Source organism: Malaya genurostris, chromosome 3 (assembly GCF_030247185.1).
Source record: "Malaya genurostris strain Urasoe2022 chromosome 3, Malgen_1.1, whole genome shotgun sequence".
Taxonomy (NCBI): Eukaryota; Metazoa; Arthropoda; class Insecta; order Diptera; family Culicidae; genus Malaya; species Malaya genurostris.
In genome coordinates this window covers 211621142-211641342 of record NC_080572.1, presented here as the reverse complement: position 1 = coordinate 211641342, position 20201 = coordinate 211621142, and the positions used below count along the sequence as shown (strand labels likewise).

General features: G+C 36.8%; 1 protein-coding gene across 4 annotated transcripts in view; it reads right to left on the bottom strand.

The window, feature by feature from the left end:
* The window catches only part of LOC131438110 (SCY1-like protein 2), a 360702-nt gene that overhangs the window by 112580 nt on the left and 227921 nt on the right, over nt 1–20201 (bottom strand). For all 4 annotated transcript variants that reach the window (XM_058607920.1, XM_058607921.1, XM_058607922.1 and 1 more), the window contains exons 5-7: nt 3933–4070; nt 3161–3377; nt 2928–3073 (exon numbers count right to left, since the gene is read on the bottom strand). In XM_058607920.1, coding sequence (XP_058463903.1) covers nt 2928–3073; nt 3161–3377; nt 3933–4070 — 501 coding nt within the window. The remainder of the gene's footprint in view (nt 1–2927; nt 3074–3160; nt 3378–3932; nt 4071–20201) is intronic.

The following is a 20201-nucleotide window of genomic DNA, read 5'->3' as shown; positions in this document are numbered from 1 at the left end:
TAAACTTTCAATATTTCCTACCAAAAGATTCATCAAGATGGAAGTTGTACCGTCACTAACACATTCAATTACGAACGGCAATGCGAAAGTGATGATGTTGAACACATCTTTATACTAGTATGGGGTCGTGTGAAAATATGCCATGCGGAACAGGGTTGCCATTTCTACAGATTAATCTGTATTATTATTATTATTATTATTATTATTATTATTATTATTATTATTATTATTATTATTATTATTATTATTATTATTATTATTATTATTATATTATTATTATTATTATCATTATTATTATTAAAATTACTCTTGCATACCGAAGATCGTCGATACTTTTCAGACCAGGCCATTGCAATTGTCTCGTACTGAAATTTCGAGAAGAATCCGAATTCTTCGAACTTGATAGCTTCAATAAAAATAAACTACAAATTTGTCGTACCTAGCCTCCTATATTAGCAAATTAAAAAAGAATTGTTTCAAGTTTGGAATATATATTTGTAGAATAGTAGCTGTTTGATGTAACTAATCTGTACTTTAATGTAGGTGCATCGCTTGAAACTCTATAAGTGAAAAAGGGCAAAGCTTGCACAATTCATACAATCAATCAACTAACAGATATTTGGAAAAATGATGGAAGCGTGCTAGTTTTTTCGTATTCACGACATCCAGTTATGTCTTTGACATTACCCACCCGCCATTTTTGGTGTTGAACATTAACATAGTGAATAAATTAGAATAGTTTTGAGCTCCATTTAAAAGATAAAATTTTTTGTGCCGTCATCTTCTATGACGGTTTGAATTTTAAAAACTGTAATTCCAGAATCGGGTAAAGTTCACGAATTTTGTTTGGGACCATAAGTCTTTTAATTTAAATTTTTGTTTATGAAATTCGTTTCGACCTTTTTGGGGAACGATTGAGCTTCTTTACTCTACCATACTTTTGGAATCGGTATTCGGAAATCGGTCTAGCCGAGGTCAGTTGAGTTCAACTAAGGGATTGTAAACCATTGCATTTGAAATTTCGAAAGTTTTGAAAATCAGTGTAGCCATCTTCGAGAAATCGTAGTGCGTTTCAAATGAAATTTTGGGTACCTTCCGGGGTCGTAAATCGAATACCGGTGTAACTCAAATAGGTTTATTAATTGATGTGAAATTGACATTTTTACACAAATCATTCGGATCTGATTGAAAAACAAGAGGTTTATTAATGGGACCCTAAGACCTTTCATTTGAATCTTATATTGAGGAAACCGGCTCAGTCATCTAATGAGTGGCATTACTTTAATTTCGTTACATATATCCTTTTGTAATTGCGGGACCAGAAATCGGCTACAAATGAAATTCAGAAAACTTGAATGGGAGCATAGCAATTTTCGTATTATAAAGTAAGTTTGTAGAAAACGATTAAGCCATCTCCGAGAAAATTGAGTGAAATTATTTGTCACACACACATTTGCTGATCTCGACGAACTGATTCGAATGATATGTAAGTGTTATGGTCTTCTAGCAATTATTGCTGTAAGCAATTTTAATGAATATAAATGTGAATTTGTTTTGAATTCGAAAATACTGTCATTCTTCAGATACATATTTCATATTCGAACGATTATGTTGCCAAAAACGAACCGTGCTAAAATAAAAAAGAGACAAAATATCATGACAAGGGATGTTGTACACAGTCTTTCTGGTGCTTAGAAACAATTGCATATAAGAGTATAAAAAATCGAGTTTCACTTTGCTCCCAATCATCGCTTTATCATACAGCGCTCAAAAAAAATCGCTTATACAGAAATATCGATATCTCCGGTAAAAATGGACGAATTTGAACAATCTATGGCTAGTTAGGTAGCTATTATCGTGTGAAATCTAAGTCGCTAAGCATATTTTGTTTTTCAATAACATTTGTGACAGATATTGTTAAAAAATCGAAAATTTTGACATAAAATTTCGTATAACTCGAATATTATACATCCGATCTCAAAACCAATCAATAGCGCTTATGCTCACGAGGAGACGTTTCATTTGGGACTTGTGTGATCAAAATCGGTCATCAAAATCAGTCATCTCAGATCTCGCCTGTGCATATCTCGGCATTGAATTCAATTCCATTTTACGTTTTATCTTTTATCTATCTACTCATTTTTTTTTCGAAGGTGGCTGAGCCAATTGAAACAAAGCTCTTTTTTAAAGAGAGATGCCTGAATCTATTTGAAAAAAATCTCAGATGCTTCAATTGGATTTTTTGATTAGTTTTCGAAACTCATAGCGAGCACATTAAGTTCCGGATTTATAGTCGCATAAGTGACGTATCCGAGAAATGATTTGTCTGTGATCATTTCTTTGTTGCAAGAGAAAGTAATCTGGTCATTCGTTGTCCGTATTGAGAACACGTTAGTTGCGGCCATTCCGACGCAAAAAAAAACAAACATAAGAAAACTCTCCCGTCCCGTCGTTAAATATAGCAGAGGGAATAGGAAGAGCATCAGGAACGTGTTTTGCACTACTTAACGAGGTTACCTTAGTCCTCAGTCTGGATCGAATCCTTTCTCTGGTGATTCTTTTTCGCAAATTTTTATTTTTTCGCAAATTAATTTAAATTTCTTTTCTTCGGTCTGTTTATCGTCAGTAATAAGGGAAAGTGTCATATATTGATAAGTAGAAAACGAAAACGTGAAAAACCAACCAAGAAAATTATGTGAAATTTACCCAAGTAGCTGATATTTGTTACTTGAATTTAATTCTGTTTCTCCCAAATCTGGGTAAATGTGTTTTACTTCCTATTTATTACTATTATTTCGTTCGGCATACGAATGGTTCGTTAAGTCGAAGTTTCAGTAAAGCAAGTGGTAAGAGCACATTGCCGGAGAAAATTAACTAAACACCCGAGCATCGATGAAAACAAACTTACGCTAAAGACTGGTACTTACCATTTCAATCTGTTTCAGATAGGCGGGTGGCGAGTTTCCCGACTGTATCAACGGTCTCCCGTGGTTGAAAATGGAACATATCACCATGCCGAGTGAGAACATATCGCTCAGTATGCTGCAGTTAGAGTTGATCTGGTTCTCCGGTGCTGAGGAAGAACGGAAACCGGAACATAATACATTTAATCCCACCGTAATCAGCCGTACTTAATGGTTAATTGAACCGCTCCGCTTACCCATGTAATCCAGGTTGGGTTGCAACATTTTAGATGACCTCGTCGACCAGGACTGGCAGGGGACCGGGTCAGTGGAGTCGGTTTCGTTGACTCGTTCGGTGAATTCGAATCCGGCCAACTTCCAGGTGCCCTTTTTCGTGATTAGAATCGACGAGGGACACACGTTCCGGTGTATCAGCTGGCCCGAGTAGTGCAGGAAAGACAGGGCTTCCGTAATCTGTACCAGGAGATATAATTTGAAACAGTTTGGAATGGGTGTTCGGGTTCTATCGCAAGTATTGATTTCAATTTGTAGAATATAACATAATGAAGCAAAATTATGTCAACCGTTTCACTTGGATTGATTGCTAATTGACAGGTATGGCCCAGCAGTTGATTTTAACACAATTAATTATCATCAAGGCAAAGTGGTAGGTTACTCGGTTTAATAAATGATTGACTTTGAATAGACGTAACTTCACCCCCTCTGTCAACGTTAATCACCGCTTTCAATCATTTCGGTGATGAATTGGCAGTTTTCATTCCTCGTACTCTAGTACTTGATTCGAAGTAGCTTTTCATTTGCTGTTGAAATATGACATTGAATCAACAGGCCAGACAGTACCTGCATGTAATTGAAATTATAAATGAGTAAATTTGTTTTTGTTCTAAGCAACATCGAATCAGTCGATCGTTTTTATTAAGACTTACGCTCACTTTTTACACGTGACTTTCATTTGTTAGAAGTTAATGAAAAAAAAATAGGAAATAGCCATTCCAGCACTACGCTTACCTGTAGAATTCCGTACTTTAACTCTATATCCAGAAACGAATACTCTTTCGCATGTGTTGGTCGGCTAGCAGGAGTCGTGTTTTGTATCTGCTGAGAAGCACCGGTGCTCGGTGGACCCGGAACAGTGCCTGCACTTTCCTGGTTTCGAAAAGAGAGAGAGGGAAAAATAAATAAAAATTAGATAACAAAATTAAACCGTTACGAGTAAATTGTCTCTTTGTGCAGGTCCAGTTTCAGTGGAAAAGATTACCAACGAGGAAAACGTCATCCTGATGATCTTGAAGTATGTCTGGAAATAAATATGCTTGAATAGCAATGTATTTCTAGGAGGGGAGACCGGGGGCGCAAATGGTCATTTTTCGTCTCGTGTAAAAAATAGTTCGGAAAATAATACTTTCACTCGGAATGTTATATACAGTTCGAAAATTACAGCCTGCAGTTACAAAGCGCATTTGGTTTGAGGTACATATTCCAACTCATATGGGTGCAATCTGGCTCGGAGTGCACAGATTTCGAAGTCGAAAAACGAGCACAAACGAAACATTGTTATCGGTGGAAGACTTCTCACTTGCGCTCTTGTCATGTAACAATAAGGCCCCGGGACTAGACAGAATTTCTGCATGATGAGAGACAACTGAGAGTTATCACCATACAAAAACTGGGGAAACGAGCCTCCGATCACAATTCGTATCATCTTATTGCTATGCTTCCCTGTTACGTTTGCATTCAAAAAATGAACATAAATTGCCGATTTTTTACAGGTTTATCTTCACCGGCACTGCCGGAACTACCTCTGCAGCATCAATCATAGTAATTCATGAGTCGGCAGACAAAACTAGACAGCTGTATCAGTCGAAGAGCCACTTTTTTGCAAGTAAGCTTTAATAATTACTTTCCATGGAAATTTATCAACAGCAATTGTCTGTCTTAGGTTGCTGTCAGAATGAAATCAGAGTGAACGCGATGCGGTAACAGTACATTGCATTGAATCGCTTCGCTTCGCATCGCGTTCCGCGTTCTCTCAACCTTTTTCGTTTTATCACCATCTGAAAAAGTCCTTTTTAAATTTTGCGTTAAAAAAACGTTAAAACGTCGTTGGCGGTTCAATGCATAAAGCACCGGATTTATTAGCCAATTGTCGTATGTTTGAGCCGGGACCGGGAAGGATTCTTAATGTCAGTAGGATTGTAGAGCCAGCCATGTAATGGTTCTGTACGCTATGAACCGGCTGCGAAGTCTGTTGAAATAGAACGTCAAATTCCACAATATAAATTCCAATTCTTTGATTTGCTTGCAACTTTGTTTGGAAAACCCGTTTAAGTATTAGGTGTACAACTTTGCTTCCGCCGTTTTTTTCCAAAATTTAAAGCTTTATTGCGAAAAAGTGCTTACAGATGTATTATTCAAAGTATTGTCCGTCGCTAGCGACAACTTTCTCTCATCTTTCCGGAAATTTTCGGATCCCGGCTCGAAAAAAGGAGTCCATTTTTGACGCTATCCATGAAGCAATCCATTTTTCAAACTCTTCGAAGGATTGAAAATGTTGATCTGCCAGGCCGTGTACCATCGAACGGAATAGGTGGAAGTCAGAAGGGGCGACATCTGGGGAATACGGCGGGTGGGCAAGACTTCCCATTTCAGCGTTTCCAGGTACTTTTTGATCACTTTTGTGACGTGAGGCCGAGCATTGTCGTGTTGGAGGATGACTTTGTCATGTCGCTCTTGATACTGTGGCCGCTTTTCTTCTAGCGCGCGACTAAGGCGCATCAGTTGCGTTCGGTAGCGATCTCCTGTTAACGTTTCATCCGGTTTTAAGAGCTCGTAGTAAATTGTTATTCATTTTTGAAGGTTTTTTCTCTTCCACCATAATGTTTGTCTTCGACATCGAAATCACCATTTTTAAAATGTTGAAACCACTTCCAACACGTTCTTTTACTCAGAGCAGCATCACCGTAAGTTTTTGAAAGCATTCGATGCGCTTCAGTTGCATTTTTTTTTTCGAATTGTAACAGAAAAGTAAAACTTCCCGCAAATGGCGAGAATTGGGCACATAAACAGACATTTTCGAGCGCGAATAATACGAAAACAGGAACAACTGTCACTGAAACGGCGATGACAATTCGTTAGGCACACACTCACTTTAAAGGCATTATCATCTATGTATTTTAACCATCCTCAGCCGGTACAGCCACCTATCGGAAAACGGCGGAAGCAAAGTTGTACACCTGATATTTTTAATGAACAAATCGGATAAAAGAAACAATGGGACACAGGTTTTGCAAAACAAAAATTGTTTATGAGCTTCGTTTTTGCAAGAAAACTTTGAATGCAAATAATAACGTTAATAACGTGAATACGAATAAAATTTACATGATTTTTCCACACTGCTCGTAATCGACAAACGTTCGTATTAGTTGTTTGTTTTTGTGAATTTCCACATGCCTTTGAATTATAACGACGCAAAACAAAAATTATTAATTAATTAATTCGAAAAACGATACAATTTATAAATACTTAACTCGACAAATGACGCAATATTTCATTCGTACAGAATTTTACAGACTCCGAGTGTAATTTGCACTCGGCTACCAAGTGCCGCTGTATGGATTTATATGTACCATTTATTTATTAAGCAGACATGGCTCAGTCAATCGACTGGCGTGCTTTGTGTTCTATTGTTTCTCGGTTCAAGTCGGGCTGTTGCTATCGATCTTTTATTTTTTTATGCCATTCGATTTCAAGCATTATAATTTTCAAATCACACAATTTAACATGTTATTAAATATAAATTTGTGTGAAATACGACGCTCAATTTGTGTTCATCTTATAGAGTATAAAGACTGTCCCATAAAGTATGGACGCAACCAAAAACCGCTGCCATTTCGCAATGGTTCAGAATCTTTTTTATGGCTGCGTCCTGTTTGTTGCACTCTTCTCTAACCACTTGTGTAGTTGTTTATTCGTTTTCATTAGTTTGTTTCAAAATGCGTGGACTTTCAAAAGAACAACGTCGAAAATTGTGTACAAATGGTGCACAGAACGCGGACTGTCACTGAGAAAGATAGCAAGTATGGAAGGAGTAAGTGAAAAAAATGGAAGGAGTCCGAGACATCGATTTAAGTCGAAAAATGTTGTAAGAAAGCTATGGTCTGGCAAGCAATTTGTAGCTGCGGTAAAATTTCGAAACCCTTCATCACCACTGCTTCAATGAACAGCGAAATATACATCAAGGCATGTTTACAGAAACGACTTCTACCCATGATTCGAAGCCACTAGGATCCTGTTGTCTTCTGGCTAGATCTTGCTTCTTGCCACTACTCGAAATCAACGGTAGAATGGTATACTACCAAAAATGTTACTTTCGTCCCAAAAGACATGAATTCACCAAATTGCCCACAACCTCGACCAATTGAGGAATTTTGGGCATTAACGAAGGCACATCTTAGGAAACATGTCTCGGCAGCCGAAACCATTCAACAGTCAATGTCAAACCTTGTCGCCAGAAGTCTGTACGGAATTTAATGAGGAACGTTCGCAAGAAGGTACGCCAGCTAGTCTACAATGGCTAAGTAGCAACTACAAAGTGACTTATTGGTGATTAACATATTCTACTACGCGGAACAACTGAGTTAAAAAAGCGATGATGATTTTTTTCTGAAGATTAACCTAAAAACGTTGCATAGTTCTTTAGAAATATTTTAATGATTCTAAAAAGAACCGATTTGTGGAATGCTCCAAATTTAGTTTCAAAATTCAGGTTAGGAATAAAGATTTAGTTCAATAATTTAGTTCTAGAATTCTTTAAGTTAACAAAATTTTCCGAATTTTGTTCTAGAACTTGAATTCCGAATTTGATTTTAAAAACGGGATTCAGTTCCAGTATTAAATTTCCGAATTTGTTTTTCTGCTTGCAGTGCAGGTTCTAAATTCTGAACTTAAATTCAGAAAGTAAATTCCGAAACAGAAATTCAGGTTTAGAGTTCAGATCTAAAATTTAGTTCCAGATCAGATCAAAAAGTTTTATTATGAATTTGGTTCTGAAATTGAATTTCTGAACCAGAATTCGGGATTTGATTTCCAAACATAAATCAAGGAACTAAATTCATTTGTTGAATAGGTCCCTCATTGTAAAGTGAAATTCACGTATTCATGTCAAAACAGGACTCAGATTTTGCAATGTCAAAACTGATTATACACATCGTTTTTTGCAACAACCAAACTAAAAAACTTCGAATGCAAAAACCTGATGAAAACTGAGCTAGTTTTCCAAAACTAGGTTGAACTTATCCGATTTTTGCATTCAGCCGTTCAATTGACACACTACATGCCATATATCTTACCGATGACAGGTGGAGCAAACGAAATAAGCTTCTTTCCTATGGGAGAATCTGTCTCTACAATCAAATGGTACGGTGAACAGAACGGTACCGACTGAAAGAGCTGGAAATAAGATTATTCAAGCTGTAAGACAGAGCTTATCCTCGATACACAGTTTTTTGGGATGTTCGATTCATGTGGTCCTATGCTCTACCGCATTTGTTTTACCGTTTAAACGGCTCTACTTTACCAGCAAATGATACCCGCACTTTGTTTCACCTGTTGCTGTGGACTTTTGACATCAAAACCAATAGAGATGGTCGGGTATAGAAATTCTTATACCCGAACCCGACCCGTACCCGAGTGATCAGCAAAAAAATTTACCCGTACCCGACCCGTACCCGATTAAAAATTGAAAAAATTACCCGTACCCGACCCGTACCCGAAAAAAAATAAAAAATTTTACCCGTACCCGACCCGTACCCGATTAAAAATTACCCGTACCCGTACCCGACCCGAATGAGTAGTAAAAATTTTACCAAAATTCAGTATGGAAAAAATAAAGTGTTTTAGATATAGAGCCGTATCAGGCTCTAGTTAGTAAGAAAAATACATTATAATGCTTGTTTACTTTTAAACATATAAATACACTGTGAAGCATGAATAATGTAATGTAACTTTTTTTTAAACATGCAAAAAAAAAACAAACGGTTCATCCGAATTCAAAATTTATTTTTTCATATTAAAGTACAATCCTTCCGGGTAATTGTGGAATATAATTTCATTCAAATGGTTGCCTCGGCTGGCCTTGCAGTACGCCATACGGTCGGTCCAGCTTTTTAATACATTTTCGATTGTATGGAGCTTTATTTCAGCTATGGATGTACGAATGTTATCCTTCAAGGCTTGAATTGTCTCTGGCTTGTCCACATAACACTTATCTTTGACAGCCGCTCAAAGATAATAGTCTAACGGTGTCAAATCACAGCTCCGTGGCGGCCAAACGACATCCGAATTTCGACTGATAATTCGATCTTCAAAGACTGTGCACAGATGATCGATCGTAGCGTTGGATGTGTGGCACGGAGCGCCGTCTTGTTGGAACCAAAAGGTGTCCAAGTCTTCCTCTTCAAGTAACGGGAAGAACCAATCGCTAATGATGACCACTCGCCATTGACCGTGGCGGCGGTTCCTGCCTCATTTTCTAAGAAAAATGGCCCAATGATGCCGCCAGACAAAAATCCGCACCAAACCGTCACTCTCTGAGATCGGCTTCTCCATGATGACGTGCGGATTTTCCGTCCCCAGATGCGACAATTTTGCTTATTAACATACCCGCCGAGATGAAAATGTGCCTCATCCGAGAAGATGATTTTTTTGCACACATTCCGCAACATTACCATGATTTTGAAAGTAAAACTGCACTATTTTCACGCGGTCCTCAAGCATATACACAACCATTTTCGTTCAGCGGAAGGATACAACTAAGTTTCTGTCAAATCAGAAGTGACATTGAGGTTACCAATGTCGAAATAACCGCTAGTTCAAAAATAAATATTAGATGGCGGACCCTGTAGATTTTCAATGTCTTTGGTACTTTATACTTATTTACAAATGTCAACAAAAGGGAGTAATATCAACTCAAATTTTCCTAGAAGCATATTTACCCAAAATGTCGTAATACCCGTTGTATTCAATTTTGGGTAGGTATGGTTTTTACGAAACAGTGCGACTTTTGATCCAATTCTTTAGAACCACAAGTAAGCGTGCTCATTATCTTGACACACAAATAAAAATTCACATTCGAATCACTTGAAAAATCACGTAAAATAGTTCCAAATGTCAAATTGAATATTATACGTGGCGAAAATGAATATTATGCGAACATCCCCTAAAATGAATAGTGTGTTATCAGTTCGTTTACGTGAATTGACCAAAGAATCAAACAATGTACGTGTATTCCCGGTGTGAAAAATTCAATTTTGAACATGGTGAACAGTGAGTCCTTCAAGTGTAAGTAGTTTGATCATTCGTAGGAAATTTTTTTGGTTACAATTTTTTACTACAAAGCAAATTGATTTTGATTTAAATTAATCTGTCAACTATGCCCGTTTTGTAAGCCTCACAAACCCACACCCACGATGTTATCGGTAGCTGGTGGTTTTTACAGCCATTGAACCGGTGGAACCCTTAACGAGTGAACACGGTGAAAATTTGAGTATTTCGCGAGAAAATATTTTCACCCTTACTTTTGCGACTCCACGTTGTCACGCATCGAGATTTTCACTTGTAGTTCAGTGAAAAGAAACGAAAATTAACTAGCAATATAGCCCAACTTGCTGCGCCATCAATCGGTGTCATTTCAAGTGAGGTGACACCACCCAGAAGTGCAGAATAAGAAGAACTTCTATGCAGATTTTCTGAAATAAATGTTCATGTTTTTATGGTAAGAATCCTAATGATTTTTATGACAATTTTGAAAATCTCCAACCAATATTTAAAATAACAGTTTTCTGGTATCTGAATGTGATATGAGTACTACACTACATTTTATATACTGCCCATACTTGCATATCAGTCCCATATGGGAAATCGGCATGTTGAGAAAAAGACGATCAAAAGTTTATTTCCGATTTTTTTTATTTATAGTGCTCCCTAATGCTGGTCCCGGGTTGGCGGTTCAAAGCATAGGACGCTGGTCTTACAAGCCAGCTGTCGTATGTTCGAGCCCCGACCTGGAAGGATTCTTAGTGTCAGTAGGATTCATAGTACTAGCCATGCAATGATTCTGTACGCTAAGAATCGGCTGCGAAGTCTGTTGAAACAGAAAGGCCAAATTCCACGAAAGGAATGTAATGCCAAGACTTTGCTTTGCTCCCTAATGCTAAATCTTGGTATTAATACATGAAATATCCGTAATACACCTTTGCTGTTCCAATATTGCAACAAATGAAATTATTGAAATTTTGCACTGAATGGGACTGATATGCGGGTACTTTAGCATATGGGACACAGAAATGAGTTGATATTTTTTTATATTTTACTGAACAAACCCTCAACTTTCATTGCAATTTCTGATAGTATATTGAGGAAAGACTCCATTCCTCAAGCTAACTCAAAATTGGCGAAAATCGATATGAGACTGATATGCGAGTATGGGCAGTATATGAATCAAATAATTTTTACTGGATTGTGCATTAAACAGCTTTAAAATGGTAGTCCATTAAAACCTACGTGAAAAGTAGATTCCGACCGCAACATCATAGAGCTAAGGCAGTGTGTCTTATTAAATATGTTATAAACAAAGTAGGGCGGGAAATATTCACATTACTTTTCACGTAACTATGATCTTTTTTTTAAATGAAGAAAAAAATGTTTTTTTTCTGGAAAAATATGCCAGTTGACAGGTCTGGTCCTAGGCGCGAATGTCAAAACCCCTTGATTCAAATTGATTATTTTTCGGAAGAACTGTTTTGCAATGAAAAAATCTCGTCAACGTGTAAACATATTTCTGTGAAGTACAAATGGTCGGGTAATCGATCCGAAAAAAAAATTTACCCGTACCCGACCCGTACCCGAGTGAGCGGTAAATTTTTTTACCCGTACCCGACCCGTACCCGAGTGAGCAGTAAAATTTTTTACCCGTACCCGATTGAAAATAAAAATTTTTACCCGTACCCGACCAAAAACCCGTCGGGTACGGGTACGGGTCGGGTTTCGGGTAAAATACCCGATACCCGACCATCTCTAACAACCAAGGATGGCTTTTATCGTATCAAACAACGTTCATCGGCAACTCTTCCACGATTGAATCAGTGCCATCAAAAAGAGTTGGAAATCATCGCAACAACAAAAACCCGGCATGGCTCATTCAACATAGAATCGACACCAGTGCGAGAGCGAATTTCTCTCGATGACATTTCTGAGAATCAAAGGTTGGCACCCCGCTGTGGGGATCTTCTCTGAAGCAACAAACGGTCGCTTATTCTCGTTTCGCGATCCGATTCTATACAGGCAGTTGATAATTGCGATATAATCATTATATTATTGCCGCTTATTCTAACTATGTGCATATAACCTTTGTATAAGTTGTGTCTATGAAAATGTATGTGAATGCTACACACAAGGGTTTTGAAATATTGCAACCTAATATGAGAATCATCAAGTTGAATCATCGACTCGATTTTCTGCGATAATTGTCAACTTGCGATTCTCTCTTGGGAAATTCCACACAGCAACGATCATTATCAGACTGTAATTTTTTTTAGGGCCGAGAAATACTCAGAGTATGAAGTGGAGCGAAAAAATGTAGAAAAATTCTCTTGCGGTTCATGCATTGAGAGACTCGAGTTCTTGTAGCATCTTCTACCGGATTGAAAATGTTATATACAATATAGATAGCAATATAGCAGCTTCTGTGAAATTTTCGGCAATCACCAACACTGATCACAACAATGATGGAAAATATGGGGCATTCTCCCGTCGTTTTGGCAATTGTATCTCACAAAAATGCACTTCGAGTAGCTTAAAATTAAATTGCTTTACAACGGTATTATTTTATGTTTGAAGTGAAGTCAGCAAATTTCAGCACGTTCTCTGCTACATTTATAAGTTAGCATTTGTAAATGGCGCCAAATTCTCAATAATTACACTTGCGAGTGAATTATTTTTCTATTTTGCTTATAGGGTCAAGTGGGGAGAGATGCCGGACTTTTTTAAATTAAGATAAAATAAAAAGGAATTGATGAACCTTTACTGGGAATATTTTGAAAAATACTGCAATCAGGAATCAGAACTAATTGGTTCACGTGGCATGTTCTCCTAGTTATTTGGAGATTTGAGCCTTGTCGTGGCTTCTCATCATTTTCTTGATGGGAAGCAAAGGTTAAAAGGAACATAGCAGAGAAATGTGAAGTGAGTGAAGTGGGAAAATAAATCAAAACAAAAAGAAATTAATCGTTTTGCATCCACGAACGCTGAATGCTGAGCGATCTGCAGGTGAAAAAATGCACATTTAATAAAACCTCCAATCCCCGAGAGGATTTAGAGATGTTACAAAAGCGACACCATTATGCTTTCCTTGAAGAATGCAGAACGATTCGTAAAATGTATGAACACGATGAACTCCTCTGACTATTGCTCCTTACCATATTGGATGAGAAGCGATAGAATATCCTTCAATTTTAGTTCATTATACACAGGTGCAACCATGTATGGAGAACCAAAAACCCGGATACGCAGTTGCGTCAATGTGGGACAGTTACGTATTTGATGCTATGAAGTACGCAATCGTATTAATTTCATCAATTTTTTGTGTTTTTTTTTAAATTGAAACCTATACCTCTTAAAAATTCACCCTTTATTTGCTCGAGGAAAAATCAATGTTTATCATAATAAATTATTGGCAACAAAAAAAATTTTTTCCCTTTCTTATCAAGACTCACAGTGAAAACCGACTTTTCAACCGAGGACCGGAGGGCCGATTGTCGTATACCATTAATTCGGATCCGACTTCAGGTTCCGAAACTGAAGCGCGATTAAAGGAAGTTGTTCCAATTTCATATAGTATAGTATTTTAAAATCCAGGTAAAAAATCCCATAAAACTGACTGACTAGTGTGTGATGTGATGTGATGTGAAGTGAAGCCACCATCAGTTCAAGGACTTGCCAGTGGATGCGGGTAGACTTACAGTAGCCCCGATATGACTCATCCATTCACCTTCTTACTATAGCTGTTACCGAAAAGCGAACAAAAAGGGTTGGGCGGATACGTAAGTAGAGTCACTTACTCGTATTCCGCGGGAATAAAAGATGCTCTTCCAACCATAATATCCAGTGCTTGGATGAAGCATATCGCTATACATGCTTGAACCCGCCTGATGGTTTGTTTGAGAAGGGCGCGTCAGACTCATTTCAAACCTTCAGAAGGAAACAAGTTTCCTTCAAGTGACTTGGGCTGGCTATCCACAATCCCTCGTCCAGTCATCAATTCGTCCGATGCCCTGATGCTCCCTCCCCTTTACGCCCCCATGCAAAATGTTTTATATTGATAAATACAATGAAACATAGTGTAATGAAATTAATATAACATAAAATGATATAATAGATTACAAAATAATATAATACAATGTCATACAATATAATATAATATATTATAAAACATGATATAAAATAACAGTCAATGTAGAGAGTCAGTTATGATCTTCTATCTTCGCAATACTGTAGGAAGTAGAATATTTCTCTTCTAATAACAATAATAATATCCACATCTATAAAAATAATATATGTTATTATTATTGATGACAAATTAATAATAATAACAATAAATATTATAATGAAAATAATAATAAAAAACAATATAATATAGCACAATGAAATATATGAATTAATAAAATGATATGTTGCGTTATGCTATGATATTATATTACTTGAATTTATATGTCATTTCTCATCCTCTCATTCTGCCATCAACGTATTCCATCGACCTTTTGTCACCACAGACACACGGGTAGGCATGAAACAGGAACCAGTGAGGACCAAGCTCACCTTGTGACGACCTTGATATTTAGTTGAAAGTTACTTTAAAAATGATAACTTATAAGGAAAACAAATTTATATTTTGCGCAGAGGTACGTAGTACTACTCATAATAAACCCTACAATATAATATAATATAATACAACATAATGCGATACAATATAACATAACATAATAGAAATATAATATAACATAATATAATAAAATATAATATAATATAATACAATATAATATGATATAATGCAATGCAGTATAATACCATACAACATAGTATTTAATAACATAAAATAGTGTAAGACGATAATATATGAAATAATATGCTATGATACAATATAACAGGTAATGTCGCAGTGTAAGTTACGCTCTTCTAATAATAATAATAATAATAATAATAATAATAATAAAAATAATAAAAATACATGATGTAATAAACAACACAATTATATGTTGTAATATACTATGATAAACACTGCACTTTAGGATGGGCTTCAACCTACAAGCCATTTCGCACCCTCTCATTCTGCTACTAACGCAGAAGGCGATAGCACCCAATCGACGCCGTTCTATTGACCAAATGTCATCATAGACGCTCGGGGAGGCATGAGATAGGGACTTGTGAGGACTTAGTTATCTCACCATTTGACGACGCCCATAAAACTGACTGACTAGTTTGCAGAAACTGTTAGTTTGCAGGTATATAACCTATTTTCGGCACTACTAGTTTTCCGTTTCCTGTTCCGGAAGCACTGAAAGTAGTGAAAAAGAAACCTATTTTAATCCACCTAGTGGTGTAACGGTGCCTTTCTCATTAACATTTCATTAGAAATCGATGTAAGTTCCGATGGAGTTTTTGACAAACTATTTCCAGAAACTATTCCATTCAAGTGTTGATGATGGAGACAACAATTTTGTCTGAAGCTGCTTGGTTCATCTCTCATGTACTATTTCGATTGAGTTAGTTAAACGAAAATGAAAGCCTGTGCTCCTGTTACTGTTGTATAAAAAATTCATGTTTTTATCACTTCCCAAGCAGCATATGCTTTGTGACTGGATTTTTATTTTTGTTATTATTATCAATATAATCATTTGCAATGCTGATACAGCTGATGAATTCGGGTGTGTTCTAGAAAACGTTGTACGTTTTCGTTCTCTATTCGTTCTCCCGTACACGGTTTACGAAGTTGAACAAAGCACGCTGTGTTCCTCGTTCGCAAATTCGGTGATATTTTCTTTTTCTATACCAGCACGTACCGATGCGTGCCGGTTTTGCATCATCATTTTGTATGGTTATTTAAAAGTTTTGACACTCATCACCCAATAATTTCGGAAGCGGAAGACGGATTTGTATGGAATTGCACAGTATCTTTGAAGATAAAAAGATCCTTAATTTGAATCAAGATTTGTGAAAATCGGTCTAACGATTACTGAGAAATCGAAGTGAGTTCCGTTTTTAGAATTTTTCTTCAACATTATCGGTGCTTTCGGAACCGGAAACCGGGGACTAGATGTCCTAAACTAAGTTTATATATTCACCAACTAACTAAATCTGCCAACTAGATGAATTTAGCAGTAAGTTTGATTGAAATTCGCACTTCGTTTTGTCATCATCTGTGAAAAAACACTCATGAAGTCGGACCAGGATCGACGTTTTAAAGAATGTCAAGGCGTTTTATTCTCGTGACCTTCCTTACATGAAACTTTTTTATCATTTCATAGGAGTTCCAATTTAAATTTTATTTTATGTTAGACTGTTTTCTATTCCATGAGTTCAACCAATAACCATAACCAACAATAATAATATATGATATTGAAAAAAAGTGATGAACTGATACATGGTAGTAAACCAGTAACCACGTCTTTCTAGAGTACTAACCTTTGCTTGAAACGGGTCAAAATTTTAAGTCGATTCGACCAGAAACAGCTGAGTTATCAAGGTTGAAGTAAAGTCGTTTTGTAGTTTGTTTAAAAAATGGAAAAAACCGAGTTTCGTGTTTTGATAAAACATTGTTTTTAATGGGTAAAAACACCGTGCAAGCGAAACAATGGATTGAAAATGTTATCCGGACTCTTGTCCATCAAAAGCAACGATTTGTCGGTGGTTCGCCGAGTTTAAACGTGGTCGTACCGACACAAATGACGCGGAACGCTCGGGTGGACCTGTGGAAGCCGTTACACCGGAAAATGTGAGTGAAGTGACAAAAATTATAATGAAAGATCGTAAAGTGAAGCTCCGTGAGATTGCTGAGATGACACAGATATCATATGGAAGTGTATTTACTATCCTTCATGAAAAATTGAGCATGAGAAAGGTTTTTTTTTGCTTTCGACAATGACAAGTCGATGAAAACAATGGCGAAATTGAACGAATTGGGCTTTGATCTGCTTCCCCACACCCCATACTCGCCAGATTTAGCCCCCAGTGACTACTGGCTCTTGGCTGATCTTAAAAAAATGCTCCAGGGAAAAAGATTTGGCTCAAATGAGGAGGTCATCGCTGAAACTGAAGCTTTTTTTTAAGCGAAAGATAATTTTTTTTATAAACATGGTATTGAAAAATTGGAAAAACGTTGGAACCATTGTATCACCCTAAAAGGTGATTATGTTGATGAATAAAAAAAAAATTGCAAAAAAAATGTTGTTTCCATTGTTAGTCTCGGGACTTATTGATCCATGTGTTACTAATATGATATTCGAAATGTATTAGGTTTAAAGTACTATGTATTGTGGATGCCACGGCGAAGAAAAACTTATGTATATTGCCTATGAAATAAACGTATTTATGAAAAAAGACCTTTTATTTGCATCTCAGCTTCAGAAACCGATTTTCCGAAAAAATTCCGAAATTCCCGGCATTTTCTAATAAATTTGCACATATAACCCTCCCTACTAGCAATTAAAACTTGTTAAAATTGGCAATTGCTACTGAACGGCTATTCATGTTAGACATGTTTGATGAATGATTTTTCATGTTTTTGTAACGAATGTGAAAATTATTCATATTACTGCTTGTGAAACCAAATCCAAAACCTAAAAGGATTATGTTTCACATCGGTTTATTTAACTGATTCAACAATAAGTTCATTTGAGCAGTTTCATTTTCGGTTTCTACCTACCGAATATTCCTGTTATGAAACATATTAAACAAGAAACTTGGTGCACATCATACAAGCAAACTGCGCTTTTTCAATCGCACAATCGTAACAGACTATGGGACCATAAGAGCTTTCGAATTAGTTTGACTCTAGGTTAGTGAACATCGGTTAAGCCATCTCTGAGAAAAGTGAGTGTCTATTTTGTTTCATTTTGTGGTTCATATCACTCTGTAATTCCGTAACCGGAAGCCGAATCGGGATTAAAATCAATATCAGTCTATGGGACCATAAGACCTCAAATGGTAAATGACACCCGGCCCTCCGGTTCTCGATTGAGGATCCGATTTTCACAAATCTTGATATGAATTAAGACTAACAGTGTCTCCAGAGCAACTGTAAAACTGTTATATAAAATGACGATACAAAATCGATACATGCTAGTATGGAAGAAGAAAACAACACCCCCTTTGCGAACGAAACACACAGTGTGCTTTGTTCAATTTCCTTCACACTATAAAGAAAACAAAACGCAACACCGAAGCGTGGATCTGAAAACACAACCGAGTCGATCAGAATCACGGTGCGGCTAAGAATGTTTGCTAATGATGTGTGATTTTGGTAAAACACGGTCCTGCGGTTGACAAAGATTTTAGCTATTTTACGATAACTGCAACCGAAAGAATAAAAGAATGTCGATGAATTGATCTTTGCACCGAGGACCGGAGAGCTACCATTCGAATCAGTTCGTTGAGTACGCAAAATGTCTGTGTGTATGTAACATTTTTATGGACTCACTTTTCTCAGAGATGGCTAAACCGGTTTTTCTCAACCTCGGAATTAAATAAAAGATCTTAAAATGCCATAGAAACTTTTAGAATTCCAAAATCATCCTACTTCTGGTTCCGGAATAACAGGGTGACTACATTCTTAGAAAAAAATGAAATTTACGCTTGACGTAAACTCAAGTATGCCGTTATTTTTTGGTGATGACACAATACTACATCTACTAACATGTAAACATAATGTTCGCGTCTGTATTGATGTAACCTCAGCTAAATTAACTGTGAAGTTAATGATATGACTTATCTTTAATTACTTTGTATTGTGAATGTAAGTGAATCGCGTCGCTCATTTTATGTGCATCTATAAAGATGTAACTTTTTCTAAGTGTGTAGTGTAAAACTTTGAATTTCTGATTACCTACTCACCATCCTCAGATAAAGCGTAACCGATTTTCACAAATTTGGGTCTTATGGTTCTATTCAAAACTTCATAATTTTATCCAGATACAACTTTCGGTACCAGAGTTTAATGTTTTCTAAATTTAAATTGGTGAAGTCTTTTGGGACGAAAGTGACATTTTTGGTAGTATACCATTCTACCGTTGATTTCGAGTAGTGGCAAGAAGCAAGATCTAGCCAGAAGACAACAGGATCCTTGTGGCTTCGAATCATGGGTAGAAGTCGTTTTTGTAAACATTCCTTTATGTATATTTCGCTGTTCATTGAAGCAGTGGTGATGAAGGGTTTCGAAATCTTACCGTAGCTACAAATTGCTTGCCAGACCATAGCTTTCTTACCAAATTTTTCGACTTCAATCGGTGTCTCGTACTTGTTTAACACTTGCTCTTCTCGCACCGTATAATATTGTGGTCCCGGCAAGGATTTGTAATCGAGTTTCACGTAGGTTTCGTCGTCCATGATTATTCAGTTCAAATTTCCAGCAAGAATCGTATTGTACAGCTTTCGAACCCTCGGCCTGATCGATGCTTCTTGTTTCGGACTACGTTTTGATTGTTTCTGCTTCTTATAGGTTTGAAGATTCAAACGTTCTTTAGCATGAAGAACATTTGACTTCGAAGTGCCCACTTCTTTTGGTCACATCCCGAACTGAAACCTCCTTCTTTTGCTCGAACGCCTTCAGTATACGTTTATCCAACTGAGGGTTGGCAGGACCTTGTTTTCGACCCGTTTTTGGTTTATCCTCAAAGGTGTTATCCTCACTGAACCTCCTGATTGCATTTCGCACGGTTTTTTCACTTACTCCTTCCATTTTTTCTATCTTTCTCAGTGACAGTCCGCGTTCTGTGCACCATTTGTAAACAATTTTTTGACGTTGTACTGCTGAAAGTCCACGCATTTCGAAACAAACTAATGAAAACGAATAAACAACTGCACAAGTGGTTAGAGAAGAGAGTAAACAACAGGACGCAGCCATAAAAATTGACAGATTCTGAACCATTTTCTCACTTGTAAAATTTTCTATTTTTTGTGAGTATTCTAATTCGTCAAAATGGAACTCAGTCTACTCTAGCTGAGATGGTT